This window comes from Oncorhynchus gorbuscha, linkage group LG02 (genome assembly GCF_021184085.1).
Source record: "Oncorhynchus gorbuscha isolate QuinsamMale2020 ecotype Even-year linkage group LG02, OgorEven_v1.0, whole genome shotgun sequence".
Taxonomy (NCBI): domain Eukaryota; kingdom Metazoa; phylum Chordata; class Actinopteri; order Salmoniformes; family Salmonidae; genus Oncorhynchus; species Oncorhynchus gorbuscha.
The window spans coordinates 106492641-106509053 of record NC_060174.1 but is presented as its reverse complement, the minus strand read 5'-3'; the positions used below and the strand labels follow the sequence as shown (position 1 = coordinate 106509053).

Genomic DNA, 16413 nt, shown 5'->3' with positions numbered 1-16413 from the left:
ATCCTCCTCTCCACCCTCTCCGAGTTGGGCATCTCCGGCGCGGCCCACGCTTGGATTGCGTCCTACCTGACAGGTCGCTCCTACCAGGTGGCGTGGCGAGAATCTGTCTCCTCACCACGCGCTCTCACCACTGGTGTCCCCCAGGGCTCTGTTCTTGGCCCTCTCCTATTCTCGCTATACACCAAGTCACTTGGCTCTGTCATAACCTCACATGGTCTCTCTTATCATTGCTATGCAGACGACACACAATTAATCTTCTCCTTTCCCCCTTCTGATGACCAGGTGGCGAATCGCATCTCTGCATGTCTGGCAGACATATCAGTGTGGATGACGGATCACCACCTCAAGCTGAACCTCGGCAAGACGGAGCTGCTCTTCCTCCCGGGGAAGGACTGCCCGTTCCATGATCTCGCCATCACGGTCGACAACTCCATTGTGTCCTCCTCCCAGAGCGCCAAGAACCTTGGCGTGATCCTGGACAACACCCTGTCGTTCTCAACTAACATCAAGGCGGTGGCCCGTTCCTGTAGGTTCATGCTCTACAACATCCGCAGAGTACGACCCTGCCTCACACAGGAAGCGGCGCAGGTCCTAATCCAGGCACTTGTCATCTCCCGTCTGGATTACTGCAACTCGCTGTTGGCTGGGCTCCCTGCCTGTGCCATTAAACCCCTTCAACTCATCCAGAACGCCGCAGCCCGTCTGGTGTTCAACCTTCCCAAGTTCTCTCACGTCACCCCGCTCCTCCGTTCTCTCCACTGGCTTCCAGTTGAAGCTCGCATCCGCTACAAGACCATGGTGCTTGCCTACGGAGCTGTGAGGGGAACGGCACCTCAGTACCTCCAGGCTCTGATCAGGCCCTACACCCAAACAAGGGCACTGCGTTCATCCACCTCTGGCCTGCTCGCCTCCCTACCACTGAGGAAGTACAGCTCCCGCTCAGCCCAGTCAAAACTGTTCGCTGCCCTGGCCCCCCAATGGTGGAACAAACTCCCTCACGACGCCAGGACAGCGGAGTCAATCACCACCTTCCGGAGACACCTGAAACCCCACCTCTTTAAGGAATACCTAGGATAGGTTAAGTAATCCCTCTCACCCCACCCCCCTAAGTTTTAGATGCACTATTGTTAAGTGACTGTCCCACTGGATGTCATAAGGTGAATGCACCAATTTGTAAGTCGCTCTGGATAAGAGCGTCTGCTAAATGACTTAAATGTAAATGTAAATGTAGAATATCCCGTTTAAGAAATGGATACATCCAATGATGTAAATTTTGCATAATGAAATCTCATATATATATATATATATATATATATATATATTTTTTTTTTTTTTAGCTTTAACCTAACGATGTAGACTTAGTACCATAATCCTTAAATGACATGTCACATGTCAACTTCGTCCCGTCCCCCCCCAAAAAAAAAATATATATATTTTTGACGCAAAGATGATGATTTGGGTAATTACTTCATTTTTGTTTCTGTGGATGATTATAGTACTTGTCTTGGTGTAGGGCTTGTAACAGCATGTACTATCGTCACCCAGTCTTCTACACCTTTTTACCATCCAAACAACCAACAGGTTTGGTTGTCATTTCGTTTCAGGTACAAAATCATCAAACCACATCCTAAAGAAATTTGCAACTAAATGACTATAGATCATACATCTTTACACACACACGGTTTATGTCTTTTATAGCAAAAACACATTCAGTTGATTTTAAGGCATTGAATAATAAGGCTGCCTTAGGTACGCTCAAATGAAAGGGGGATGTCTCATTTGTAAAGAAAACGTGTGTGTGTGTGTATATAATGTGTGTATAATGTGTGTGTGTGTGTGTGTATATAATATGTGTGTGGTTGTGTGTGTGTGTGTGTGTGTGTGTGTGTGTGTGTGTGTGTGCTGATATCTAGCTACTGTAATGACTTTTAAGTTATGGGTAATTATAGAGGCTATAGTTATGAAAAGTAAGGTAACTAAAGTGTGATGAAGAGGTCCTTCTGTAGCTCAGTTGGTAGAGCATGGCGCTTGTAACGCCAGGGTAGTGGGTTCGATCCCCGGGACCACCCATACGTAGAATGTATGCACACATGACTGTAAGTCACTTTGGATAAAAGCGTCTGCTAAATGGCATATATTATTATTATTATAATATTATTATATATATATATATATATATATATATATATATATATATATATATAACAAAAAATATTGTCCCCTTGCAGGCTGCAGCAGCTGTACTCTGAGGCCGTTCTGATTCTGAGTGACTTACTGGAAGAAGACTTGATTGAAATGGAACAGAAAGCACTGAGAGAGAGGAAAATCAAAATGAGGGCGTAACAACAGGTACAGGAACAGGGATCCGACTGAGAGCTGAAATCCTTGTTCATTTGCATACTGGTATTCAAATAAAAAAAAGGAGGACATATGTTGGCACGTTTTATAAAGCTGTCTGTCAGTTCTTTGTTGTGGGTTGGCTATGGTGATGTCCAGTCCATTCCATTGGCCTAGAGTTGGCAGAGAATGGTTTTCAAAATGTCTCCTGTGTGCATCCCAAATGGCACCCTATTCCCTAGATAGTGTGCTACTTTTTTTTGACCAGAGGCCCCAAGGACCCTGTTTAAATAAGTGCACTAAGTAGGGAATGGGTTTCATTTAGGATGCAGACCAGGCTGTCTGCCAGGCAGGGAGAGTCCAGTCCAGATGGCCCACATAGTCATGTCTGTACTTAGGTTTGGGGCCACTGTGAGGTAGGCTACTATCTGTAGAATCCGGAGGCCCACGTAACCCCTCTGTCTACTGGTGAACAGCTACAGACAGGCACAACACGTCATCTGTTACACGGGGACTTTATATGGAGTTCTGGATGATTCATTCTCCAAGTCAATACGTGGGTCATGAACTATCTTCTCACTAGTTGCAAACCTGTTTTGTACAAGTACAGACTGTCATTGCATTTTGCGCTGTTTGGAGTAGTTAGACACTCTTGTTGTAAGATAAGTTTAGAGGGAAGTAGACTCCCCAGTAATGGCTTTCGTGTATGTATAGAAATAACTGTTTGATAATTTGCAGGCTATAAAATTTAAACATTTCATAGCATCTGCTCTTCAATGATATACAAAGACTGGGTTGTGGGCTAATTGGAATTTTTTTTTTGTTTTTTTTTGACAGTTTGTTTTTATTTATTATGACGTCATGAACAACGTAACCATATGACGATGGAGCCAGCCTAATCCCCACGGGTGTATGAAACTCCCATTGCCATCGATGCTTGGTTTACACGTTTTGAGTTAGGAAAACGTTTGTCAAGGGTTAGGCCCATGGGTGTTATCTGATCGTCAAACACTTGATCAGCCCTTAGCAAACTCTGCCAATATGTCATTTAAGGTATCTTGATTTATTTGTATAATATTTTACACAAGTCATTTGATTATTTTTTATATATATAGTCTATTGCATTCAAAATAATGCATTGATATAAGTAGAATAATATACTTATTTTTAAATGAAGAAAGACTAAAACGCAATGACCCCTAAAAGGCATATTATCAATCATTGAAAGTACATAAACATTGTAGTTGCAGCATAGTACGGCGTGAATATCATCCTAATGGGTCAGTACTATAGATATGGGATTGGCTGAAGGTGTGAACCTGGAGATATCGTATTGATCCCCTCTCTTAATAACTGTCAAGAGGAAAAACCATCACGCTTTGACAACTTCAAACACTCAGTCGTTGTAAAATCTCGCTGATTATTCGCGGTATCACAGTTATTCAGTGATGCGGTTTAAATTGGCTATATTGGTCGGGGCCTGTATTAAAGGTGTGTTGAGCTTAAGAGCTGGAATTGGATATTGTGAGAATTTCGCCTCACAATATCCAATTCCAACTCGTAGGCCTACCAGTATGAGTGTATATCCCCGCTGAAGCATTTTCTTGACAGTTAAAACAAAGTCTAAAAACGAATAGCCTAGGCTCAAAAATAAGTGATGAAGAAACCAAGCTGGAATGGAGGGAAAATGCCAAGTCGCTCGCCAGTAGCAAGTCTCAGCTTTTCATCATAGCGAGTTTGATTACTTAAAGGAGTTGCCTGGTCTAAATGCTCTTGCAGTAGCCTGCTTCTCATCTGTGGTTCAGCCCACATCATTCAAACCACAGCGCGTTGTCAACATAATAAGATCTGTAATGTGAAATATCCAGTCGAACGAAAAGCACAGACAGCAATCGTCGGAATGCTCATTGACTGGCAGAATATGGTCAAGATTGGTCTGAGTTGTCATCAATTAAATAATGTATTCTAAGCCGGTATTGGCTATTTACTAGCACGGGCTATTTACTAGAATGAGTCATGACTCCCTGCCAAAATAAAGATTAAATCAAAATAATACTTCGAACTCCCATTTTATTACATAAACTTGGAAAAGGTTTGTGTTCGTTTATACCTTTTCCCGTTTATTAAATAGATACCTGAAATAAACTACTATCTGCTTTTATTGTATTCAAACAGATCATAAAACACATGAAGTTACTTTTCAATCACCTTTTGTATACAGTATAATGGACTTTGCTTTATCTCACATAATTATCAACTTGTACAAAACACGTTGCACTGATGTTAAAGCATGCGGGATTTCTATTTTCAGCACGTAAAAATGAGAAAATACTCCAGACAAAGCAGGCTATAAAATGACACTCACGCTAAAAAAAAAGACACATTTAACCGGGCCCGTGGCACCCCCTGCAAATACGGTAAAGCATGAGCAATATAAGCTATGTACAATATAATTATTTTTCTACCGAGTCTAGATACGCCTTTTTGTTCCTAATCCAAGACCAGGAGTATACAAGCCACGTTTTAAATTGTTTTGAGTCCTCAAAGCAAGCAAGCGAAAATACACAGATGTTCCTTTGTCTGTTTCTTATGTTCAATGTTGCAATGTAACACGTCTTCATCACTTTAGAAAAAAAAAACATTTAAATTGTTGTGCAAGTTCAATGGTAAACACATACAACCCGCATAATCCATTTGAAAAAATGACTGCAACTAATCCAGTTTAGTTGTCTTTCGCCCCATTCGCAGGTAGGCCTTCTAGACCCACAGCTGTCGGCAAATTATTTTCATCGCGGCTGATCGGTCAACTGTTGTATTGGCAGGCGTTAAGGCTAGACCCGGGACTTTGCAACCCGCTGTATCCAAAGGTTGGATGCTGTTTTGATTTCAGTCTCAGAGTCGCCAGGCTAGAGTTACATGTGTCTCTGTATACGCTGTAAGGGGAACCGGGAGGTCCATACGGACAGGCGGAGGAGGACATGGCTGAGTTCATTGTAGAGGTGCCGATGCCGTTAAGATTACTGATGTTATTCAGGCCCGCAGTCGGCATCCCCGGTACAGCGGAGTGGCCCATACCTCCGGCCATAGTCATGGAAGAGATGGAGTTAGGAGCCGAGAACATTGACTGCGATGTCAGTGGGCTCATTGAGTTGAAAAAGGTGAAGTTCTTTGTGGACAGAGGGGCCGGTGTCAGTCCTTTGTTTGTCCAGTTGTTGTAGGTGTAGGCGGGATACATGTCGTCGTAGGGCTGCATGAGGCCACTGAACTGGGGCAGGTAGCTGTTCTTGCACAGGTCCATTTGCTGGTTGCGTTCACGCTTCCTCCACTTGGCCCTGCGATTTTTGAACCACACCTAAATATCAAAGAAAAAAAATAGGTATTCAACATATCTCAAACAATAATTTAATTTAATATAATAAGTTGAATTATTATTTGCCACATGAACAATACAATCCATAAGTCAGATTTAAAATGCATATAGCTAGGCCTAACGAACCTATGAATGATGGAAAACCTAGAATATCGATATTGACCAAATTGGCTCTGTTTGTCTAATAAGAAACACCTCGTAAATACTTTACCATGGAAACATCCGGGTTTTCTGGGGGTGCCGTGGCTATGTTCCGGGGCACACGGTTGTAGGCTACTGATAAATTGTCTAAGACGTTAACGTTTTGGATGGCATAGGTTTAGAACACATCCGTGGGTATATAAATTAGAAACGTCTTCTCCGTCATTGTCTTTTAGCTGTAGGCCTATGTCTCAAAATAAAACAGATTTTAGGCATATTAACTAATGCTACTAGTCGAATTATCACATTCATTGTTATCAACAGTTGTATTATCAATACGTTTTTTTGCTCGGCCCTTTCGCAAGACCACTGAATTAAAAAAAAATGATGTTATGCGTCTATTGAGTGTGTGGGTAATTCGGTACTGTTGGCTAATAAAGTCAACGATACAGTATGATAATCGACTGCAATTGGGGGTCAATAAGAGTTTGTGACCCTCTTAAAATAAAATAAACTATTATAATAGTAATATGATCTTCTAGCCATCGAAAAACTGAAATTAACATCGCTTATTGGGTTTTGAAATACTGTCTACTTGTTGCTAACTGAAAATATTGACACATGTACACATGAACCTAAGCCTAATTATCAGCCTAGGACACAAACTCAAGCCTATCTTGTTTCTTGCCTATATTGCAATTAAAAACACCCGATTTGTTTATGGGGGTTTGGGTTGAATTAGGCTAAAAGGGGGTTTCCAATAGACTCACTGTGCAATTATACTCGAAGGAACGGTGTATATGTAGAGTAAGTATGGACATTACTCATTGCACTTCACTAAACATGTTTCTGCTGTAAAAGGTTTCTAGAGTAACACGTCTACAGAGTGTCGTCGAACAATACACATTACAGCACTAATAATATCTGTATTATTAACAGTAAACTGTTACCGAAATAAATATTTATAAATGAATTGGCGCAATATAGGGGTGCAGGCTACACTTATTAAAACATAGTAGATGCAAAGTCGCCAAAAGTGGATACATTTGTGTTCATGTGTCACCCCCCGAAAGATGTTATCGAAAATGTAATTGGTGGGAGAACCAGTTAGTTTGAGTGGGGATTTACAATGAGCAACGTTGAAACGCTTGGGGGAGGAGAATTATGGTGTCAGGTCCACGTCATACCGTTAGTAATCATTGGTAATTATATTGCGACGAATTCATCCAAGTGATATTCGAGTGTAGGCTTGAAGTAAACTAATAAACCCCGAACAAGTTCCAACGGAAAAGTTCACTGTAGAATCCGTTCATTCACATCTTTATGTTTCCCCTCTGAATAGACTTTACACACGTTTTTACGCACCGCGTCTCGAGACTTACCCTGACTCTGGCCTCGGTGAGGTTGGTCCACACGGCTATCTCCTCTCTTGTGCTCATGTCCGGGTAGCGATTCCTCTGAAAGGTGGCTTCGAGCTCTTGCAGCTGCTGGCTGGTGAAATGAGTCCTCTGCCGCCTCGCTTTCTTCTTTTTCGGGTCGTCTGCGTTGCCATCGTCACTTCTGTGTTCTATAATCCTCTCTTTTTCTGCGAACCCCCCCCCCGAAAAAATATCAGTTATGGTTATTGTAATGTAGCGTATACTGAGCCAGACTTGGCGCTTGTAACGCCAGGGTAGTGGGTTCGATTCCCGGGACCACCCATACGTAGAATGTATGCACACATGACTGTAAGTCGCTTTGGATAAAAGCGTCTGCTAAATGGCATATATTATTATTATATATTACTTTCTTACATTTTTACATAGAGGGGTGCCCCTCCCCCATGTGGTTCTGTACAATCTCATTCCAACTCAACTCATTAGTTTAGAGGCCCAAAAAAAACGCATGTACAATTTTGTACAAACTACAAAACAGTTTAGTTCTGCAGCACAAACGCATAACAGGCCATACCTGGCAGGATAATCCTAGCAGTGTTTGAAGTGTCTATAAATCACTAAAGTAAATGACCAGTTTCAAAAGCCTATTAAAAAGGACCACAAGAAGTATCACGTGCTCGTGGTCGTCAAACATTTACAGATTTACTCCTGGTTCAATATTGATTATTTTAGAAGCGCTATTAAACATTTATCGGCCTCTACCTGCATAAACCAACATTCCCTTTTGTTGCAACGTTTGTCCAGTCTTATCCAACGTCCATTATCTTGCCAATGCTTGTCTTTACACGTTAGCGCCTTTGTTTTTATACCTTGAAAATAGCTAGATGTAAGAAGGGCAATACTTTAAGACGAGAGGTCAGTTCAAAACAAAACGCCATGTTTTAATAGCTGACTGGATTGGTTAGAGATATTATCCTTAGGCCTACGTCTCGTGATCTCTTTAGTATGACTATATATATATATATATATTATATATATCTTTAGTATGAGATATATATATTGATATAGTTTACAGCTGATGAAGGGGTGGGATGAAGACACACACCATCCTGCAGCAGGAAGAATGCGATTTGAAAACTCATCAACCCGTAGGCTATTTCTTGTTATCCAATGGAAAGTGTTAAAAGACAAAGTATTTGTTTGATAATATGCTCGATAATGTTTTAATAGCGGTGATATAGGCAAACGCTTCAGCAAAGCGTTTTAGACACGACATTTAAGTCTACGGAAATGAATACTGAAATTAATAATATGACGCTGAAGAATTCCCATTCATACATATTGGGTAAAATTCACATTCTATCTGAACTTTTTCCTGCACGTTTTTACAAATAAAAACGCAGTTTGTTTTAACAGTGAGACACTGCTGTTTCACATAGCCTATGGTCTGTGTATTTTAGTCCAAAACTCAACGCATTGGGCACGTTGCATGGTATATATCTACGTGTCTTTTATCGAAAACCTCACGCACATAAGTAGAATGTTTAACAAGAAAAGCCGTGTTTTAATTATACCTAGCGATAATGATAGTAGGTAGGCCTAATGCAATGTTATTGCACCGTAAATGTACCTGCTATTTCAGTATCGGATGACTCGCTGCTTGAGTTCTCTAACGTTTCTCGAGTGTTGTTCGAAGTTCTCGGCAAGTGAAGCGTAGAAGCCTGCATGTCGCGCGTCGGTGGGGGTCTCACGGTCTCTGCAATTCTGTCCAAATTCATTCCACCTTGAAAAGAATGATGCCGTATTAAAAATAAATATTCAATCCTGTATATTCGAGCTTTCTCAATCTTCAACACGAATGCTTAGATTTCCATCCGTAGCAAAACACTTGCCATTGCAAAAAAAAAAAAACTTTTTAAAAACAGATTTCCAAGAATTTATTCTCCGGAAAAACAAACCCACTTTTCCTCGCAGCAGTGACAGTGCGTTATGCTTTCAGTTTCCGCTCGTGCGGATATGCCCGGTGTGACCGAATGGAAGCGCTCGCAGCAGAACCAAGGGATGTGACCCACCCATCTTCTGCGTTAAAACCTCCCCGAAATAAGGAGTCCCTCCCACCCACAAAGAGCATTCAATCTGACTGCAGGAGAGGATTCTTGGTGGGGATTTATCTCAGGGGAGCGCATGAGGCAACAGCGAGTTGCGTTGCATTGGAAAGTTTGGAAGAAAATGGGCCCTTTATTCAGACATGTTTGAAATATGCTCCAGCGCAATGGAACGGCCCGACAGCTGGGTGCGCTTATATACACACGCACACAATGTATGTCTCGGATATGAACGGAGCTGAATAAACATTGCATATAGACCTGCCCATGTTATTTTCAAGGCCAAATATATATTGGAAAGTACCTAATTTATACTTAAGTATGTATATGGTAGAAGCTTAATGCAGCAGCAGTGTACTATGTACCGTAATAGTCTATAAATTCATGGATGAGGCCCTTTTTTTAGGTCTTCTAAACAATCACGGATTAAAAGCAAGTGAGGTGGACCTTATGTCAAAAGAATGAAGTGGTGTGTTTGTGTACGCGCGCGCGCGCGTGTCACTGCACTGATTCAGGCATCTTCACGTGTAGCCTTTACAATAATATCTCTCGCTACTTGTAACTGTCAAAGATAAGACAAATAATCTGAACTATGAAAATTACAACCTCATGAGAAATGACTGCATAAAGTAGGCTCCAAATTATGATGATGCGTGTAGGACCTTTATATTTATTTGAGGCTGTAATTTTGTAAACTTTGATTTAACTATTATTTATAGTTTTATAACAACTTGCATATACTAACTACACAGCTATGTCTTATGCAATTATTTGTTTTTAGATGTTAATGTGAAAAATGTCAGCCCTATCAATCTTTCAGTTGGTCCTTCTAAATACTACACTGAATGACCATTTCTCAGCGGATTAAAGCCCCCGAAAAAAATGAAATTATAATATAAAATAATGTAAATAAACTAAAATATTTGCAGAAACTTTTTTTACTGGGAATATTCTCGTTTACTCGACCGATTTTTGACATTTACAACAGTAACGGTGGCCTATGGCGTACAGATACACTAGGCCATAGGCCTCTACACATACATTCGTCTCGTGACAGTTTCTAAATGTATTACATTTGTTGGTACTAACGATTGATATTTTGCATTCAGATAGGCTAGCCTTATGTCACTTGATATAAAAAAAACACATTGCCTAAATAATGGCATCGAGTTGAGTTGCTTGAGTTTAGAGACTATTTTGGACAATCATACAGGCCTACTGTAAATCAGCGGCGCCTGCTGGTAAAACATGACTGAGATGAAACGTCACATCACACAGTCACGAGCCCGGCCACTTGAATAGATTTTCTGTGAATCAGTTCAATATATTTTAAATAAAAAAATAACTCTTTTTTATTTTTAAGAAAGCCTTTATATAGACTAGGCAAGAGTTCACCAACTGGCGGCCCTTGTTTGACCCCCAAAGTATTTGTGTTTATGTTTGGCCATAAAATACTCTAAAAACACCAGCAAATCAGCATCAAGTTATTTAAATTCTGGAAGTCTGTTCCAAAGTATTACATAATTGAGAGATATACAGTTTGTGATCATATAAAAATGTAAGCAATGTTTGACATGATTCTGTTTTAGTTAAATATTATATCCGTTTTTGCTTCTTTTGGTCCTTTTGCATGTTAACAAATAATTTGTAATTAGGTTCCGGGCACCTGACCACAACGCGCAAGAATAAATCGTCCGGCGGCTGAAACTAGTTGATGATCCCTGGCCTTGGCCTATAAACCGCACATATTCGTCTGTCCTTTAAGCGAAATGTCTGTCACTGCTGCAGCGTTACAATACATAGGAAATAGTAAACAATACTGGGAAATCAACACCATTATCAATCACCTGCCATTGTAGTTATCAACACAATATGCAAAAACAATGCAAACGCGTTTTTAATTTGATAGTCGAGTAAATGTAAAGGAATGAAGACGAGGCAAGGCGCGCCTCCCTGTGTCAACCTGGATTGGCGTAAAACATAGGCCTATATCTGCATTCATTATTTATTTTGTGAATTATTTTATGGATTCAACGTTTTGTCATCCATCGTCAATAAAAAAATAATAATAATGAGTAACTCTGATGGTAGTCCTGTTTTATTCGCTTCCAAACGGTCCCAATAACAATGCAGTATTATAATGACTTTGGCCAGGTAGCGTATGTAGCTTCCGCTGTGCACAGTCTCCTAGCCATGTCGCCGGCGCCAATGCTAAGCGCTTTAGGTCATTGTATGACATTACATTTTGACATGAGAACCCCGTCGAACTGTAATGCTTTCCTTCGGGGACTTTCAGAAGGCAATTGTGCAACCTCTCAACAATCACTTTCTTTTTTTTCCATTCATTTGTTCTGTTTCCTCGCCAGAGTAATGTAATATTGTTTTTATGTTATTGAACCGCTTTGTAAAATGAGTTTTCTGGAGCACTTGAATGCACGTCATGCTGTTACACGAAATAACGCCTGCAGGCCTACCCGTTCCTCATATAAAAGCTAGAATAATATAAACCAACGAAGTAGTTTTGCATCTGATCTGTCCTTATTGGTTCATGCACTCTTGGCTGTGTGTCTTGGTCAACTGCATTTAAACTAATCCAGATACAATCCAAACATGTTTAATTAATGTTGCTATTGCGTTTTAACTCCCCCGAGTTGACTGGAACGTTGATGGAAAGGATTCGATCCTGGTAATAGTGAAGAACTGAGATAGGAGCATAAAATCAAGGACATACACCATTGCCACACCAAACGTCTCAGCGAATGAAGACGTGTAAGCTAATGACAAACTAATCTCTACTCCTTAAAGTAGTAGGTTCCTACTATCTAATAGTTTTGAGGGCACCTAAAAAGCCCAATTATAGAGTGCTCTTGGGGTGACATAATTGGCCTACAGTACGTGCAATTACGCACAACCAAATGAAGATGCTCGTCATAGTGAATGACCAACAGAGATGTAAGTCAGCATCCCTTTGGGCTTTGGCTCGTATGTTAGAGGCGAGACTGGGCTGGTGCTGTTGCCTCTATGTCATAGGGCTAATCTGCTGATCTCGTGCAAATACGGTGAAAGAGGGACAATCATGTCAATTTTGTCCTTCAACGTTCATATTGGACTGCGGCATTGTTGGCTCGGCGTGGTCGGATAATGCGCTTTCAAATATAAGGCACTTGCGTAACGGATGGTTTACAGAAGTTTTTAATTCCTTCACCAAGATGGGTTACATGGTAGAGGCAAGATAAACAGTCATATTTTCTCGGAGGACTGAAAATAAACTCAACGACCGTCGTTAATCATCACAAACAAAACAAAACAAGAAAAAACTGGAATTCAAGCAGGGCCTTTTTGTTGTTGTTTTTATCGTCTTCTATTCGTCGTTACCGAAACAAACTACCGACGGGGAAACGAAAACAGACAATTAAACGTTAGATTCAAAGGGAAGAAATAAATGGGGGTTGAATGTAATTGGACAGGCTGCGTCATTGGAAAAGGTACGGATATAATGACATTATTACTTTAGTGATCGTCATATCTTGGCCATCTACAGTGGAAACTTGGTCAAAGGCCTGACCAGTTCCCAATAACCACCCTGACAAGTGTTTCAGTCGACATGTCTCCATTTCACTCACGAATGGATATTAGAATGAATGAATATTAGGCTACTTTGTACCATATTGGTTCATAACAGCCTTTTATTTCTATTTTATTTTACCTTGGCAAGTCAGTTAAGAACAAATTCTTATTTTCAATGACGGCCTAGGAACAGTGGGCCTAGGAACAGTGGGCCTAGGAACAGTGGGTTAACTGCCTGTTCAGGGGCAGAACGACAGATTTGTACCTTGACAGCTCGGGGGTTTGAACTCGCAACCTTCCGGTTACTAGTCCAACGCTCTAACCACTAGGCTACCCTGCGGTAGATTGAGGTTAGATCACTATTGCCTCATGTTCTCTTCAACAGTCCATAGGCCAAATAAAAAGTATAGGCTACAAGATCAATATCTTTATCAAATATAGCCAACCCGTTGATTGCGTAAATGCAAATGACATCGTTAATTCAATTCCAGGATCAGCGTTACCTTATAGATTGGACAGACTAAGTATGGGATATAATGATCATAAATGAGCAAAAATGCCTGTTTGAATGTATTCGTGTGGTTTGCATAGCCTACAGGTTAAAGGTCTGTGTCAAATAGCCTTTCATATGGAATATCAGTAAAGGGTATTCGTTTTTCACATTCACCGCCTTATTACACATTACATTTACATTTACATTTAAGTCATTTAGCAGACGCTCTTATCCAGAGCGACTTACACGACAGAAACCAATTAAGGATCCTAGATCTCTAAACGTTGTTCTTTTTTTATGTTGTTATCCCAACATAGTTTCGACAAAGTTTATTTAAGCCACGGTTAGACAAACAATAAAAGTAGTCTATATTTTTTTTTGCGTAATAAGGTATAACAAAGCAAATAACAAATCATTCATAACGAAGCATGAACTATTAAGATGCAAGAAGCGTACACAAATATAATGTGTAGCCTGTGGGCACAATAATGGCTTGATTATGCATTTAGAAACTGTCAATGGCGCATAAAAAGTAAATAAAAACTAGGCATACGTGCTCAACACCGTGTTCGTTTATAATCTGATGGTGCATTGACAATGCATTCTTTTAGCCTTTAGCAAATCTTTTATGAATACACAATAGACCACGTTTGACCAGTAAATTGTCACCAAAGTCTGAAAGAAGTAGTGAAGCGCGCGTACCTGAATCTCCGCACGAGATTACATTCTTTGACAAATTCAGTTCCATTCCAGATGCCTGAAAAAAAAAAAAAATAACAACGGTGCATTCAACATCATACACTTTTATACAGGTTCGTCATTGTGACCTTCTTGCCTCTATTGATACATCATTATAAAACAGGCATAAAACAGGCCTATATTGGTCCAAGTCAATAGCGTGCACGTACTTGCCCCTTTTCTTAGGCTACTTGAAAATATAATGAAAGAAATGCGTGCACAACTTAACGTTCAATTAATAAGAGTCCTTTTTGGCGGCACTTATTACCCAATGGGATTTTATGTTGACCTTTCGTTCAGAGATACCGTTGCCTAAACGTCTTTATCGTGATGTATACACACAACCTCTCTTATCTTCAAGAATCCCTTTGCTCGCTTTATGTCCATAATAAATCGTGACGTAATACATGGTTCCCATTCTTCACACCGATGTCACTCACTCACACACATGAGTTGTGATATGTCAGATTAGTAACATATTCAAGAGCACGTACACAAAATATATTCACTAAAAGGCTTTTGAGAATTAAAAAAAAATTGTATTACATCTAATGATGTGAGGGCGCATTTTCTTCTGTCGTTGTACCTCTCACGCGATATCGTTATTTTTCAGACGGTCATAGCCTAAACACAGACATAGCCTAAAGTCTTCTCATCCATGCACTTATGAAAATATCATCAAATGTAACATTTTTATTTCAATATCCAACAACACCCTATATACCCCGACAAGGTTGGTCTTCTGCAACAGTCAGGTAACCACCCTGAAAGAGATGTCATGACAATGCGTAATACTCGAAGCCTCGATGCATCCACTTGACAAGAACAGGAGAGGCTACACCAGTCCACCAATGTGTTACGACTGCGTGATTTCTAGTCCGTTTGGATGGTTATGTTCAGCGATCTCGCAGACTATCTAATGCCTCTTGTAAAACACAACTGTCTGCTCTACAGAACTGCCGCGCAAACACAAACGCTCTCATGCATATCGCTCCAGACGCTCACAGCCTGATCGTTCGTTCTTATAGTAAACACATTGAACGGCATATATTTTCCACACAACTCGAATAGCCTACTCACCAGTTAATTCCCAGCAAAGACAGAAAAAACGAGTCGTTAATATGTCCACATGCAGGTGTGAAACATATCCACTTAATTGCTGGCATATGTTGTGTCCAAATATGCGCTTTGATAGCTTCCCTGCGTTGCTCCGGGTTTTCTTCTGGAGACCTTTCGCGTGTCTCGGTGACGTCACGCCAGCGAATCCTCGACAGCAACTCGATACAGGATGCGCATATGCCATGAGGGGGGTGTTCAAACAAACCCGCCTTTTGGAAGGTTGAGAACAGCGTAAACAAATGCTTCTGAATATTAATGTTTAGTGGAATGTATGGATAACATTTTATTTTATTAAATTCATGGTTAATAAGAAGATAGAGGCTAGACATTTCGTCGTGGGGGAAAATATTTAATAGGTTTTACTTTCTATTTTATATAGTAGTCTACTCTACATGTTGGGCAAAATATTATGAGACACTAACAATATAAACTATGCAAGCAGTTACAATTCATTTTGGAAAGATAATACAATAAGAATAATATAAAACATGTGTTTTAGGTTTTTTGGTAGGCATATAGCTATCATTAGAATTCCTCAATAAAGCACACATCTCACTTAAAAGCAATTATGCTTGGAGCAGATACGCATATTGCTTTTAATAGCTTAATTTGTCAGCTGCACATATTTAAACGCTATTAGACAATATTTACCCTCCGTTTCAAACCACACACTATATACCGCTGATAAATACGTTATTTAATTTGATTTAAACCTGTTCAAAACGCAACATTTCGTCATTTATGCTCGCAGCTCAGTTTTTATAGGCCTTCGTCTAAAATGAGCCAATTTGTATTTGTGTTTACATGACTTTACGCTCAACATTGCTTTAGTTGCAGCCCGTTCTTGTTTTTAGCTCGATAAACAAAGTAATAGGTCTAGCCTAGAAAATAAACGTTTGCTGAGCATTAATAGAAGCTCGGCTTGGCTATTGCCAGCGGCCTCCTTGTCGAGCTACTTAAACATATTCACTTTCTGCATGAAATGTTTTCTACCAGAAACATTTTAATACATGATTCTGTTTGTTACAATACATTTTCAAAAGTATATATATATATATTTTTTAATAAACAACAAAACAGATTAACTGTGGCCCAATGAAATGTAGCCTAACTAGTTTATTTATTAGGCATAAACAGCAGGAACATTTATTTTACATTTTATATTTT

At 40.0% G+C, this 16413-nt stretch overlaps 2 protein-coding genes across 6 annotated transcripts in view; one reads left to right on the top strand and one right to left on the bottom strand.

Annotated features, from left to right (window-relative positions):
• The window catches only part of LOC124015192 (cation channel sperm-associated protein 3-like), a 29385-nt gene extending 26762 nt beyond the window's left edge, over window positions 1–2623 (top strand). Inside the window, exon 9 of one of the 2 annotated variants that reach the window (XM_046330219.1) lies at window positions 2229–2623. In XM_046330219.1, coding sequence (XP_046186175.1) covers window positions 2229–2343 — 115 coding nt within the window. In that variant the 3' untranslated portion in view covers window positions 2344–2623. The remainder of the gene's footprint in view (window positions 1–2228) is intronic. The other variant, XM_046330228.1, reaches the window with a different exon arrangement.
• Window positions 2624–4387: 1764 nt separating this feature from the next.
• LOC124015246 (pituitary homeobox 1-like) lies at window positions 4388–15346 on the bottom strand. 4 transcript variants are annotated; one of them, XM_046330330.1, is made up of 5 exons: window positions 15208–15346; window positions 14092–14146; window positions 8855–9007; window positions 7231–7433; window positions 4388–5689 (listed from the first exon to the last, which is right to left on the bottom strand). In XM_046330330.1, exons 2-5 carry the CDS (start codon window positions 14135–14137, stop codon window positions 5141–5143), a joined length of 951 nt encoding a protein of 316 aa, XP_046186286.1. In that variant the 5' UTR covers window positions 14138–14146; window positions 15208–15346; the 3' UTR covers window positions 4388–5140. The 4 variants fall into 4 exon arrangements, with proteins under 4 accessions (XP_046186286.1, XP_046186305.1, XP_046186315.1 ...); XM_046330349.1 differs by lacking the exon at window positions 8855–9007; XM_046330359.1 differs by lacking the exon at window positions 14092–14146 and having other exon boundaries at window positions 15208–15344.
• Window positions 15347–16413: the final 1067 nt, after the last annotated feature.

What these genes read in the sequence shown, in the direction of transcription:
- LOC124015246 (XM_046330330.1), bottom strand. Translation starts at nt 14,137, where the DNA reads ATGGAACTGAATTTGTCAAAGAATGTAATCTCGTGCGGAGATTCAG. An exon ending in ATCCGATACTGAAATAGCAG is followed by an intron (nt 7,434 to 8,854) that starts GTACATTTACGG and finishes GGGGGTTCGCAG; the next exon opens with AAAAAGAGAGGATTATAGAA. An exon ending in TCACCGAGGCCAGAGTCAGG is followed by an intron (nt 5,690 to 7,230) that starts GTAAGTCTCGAG and finishes TTTGATATTTAG; the next exon opens with GTGTGGTTCAAAAATCGCAG.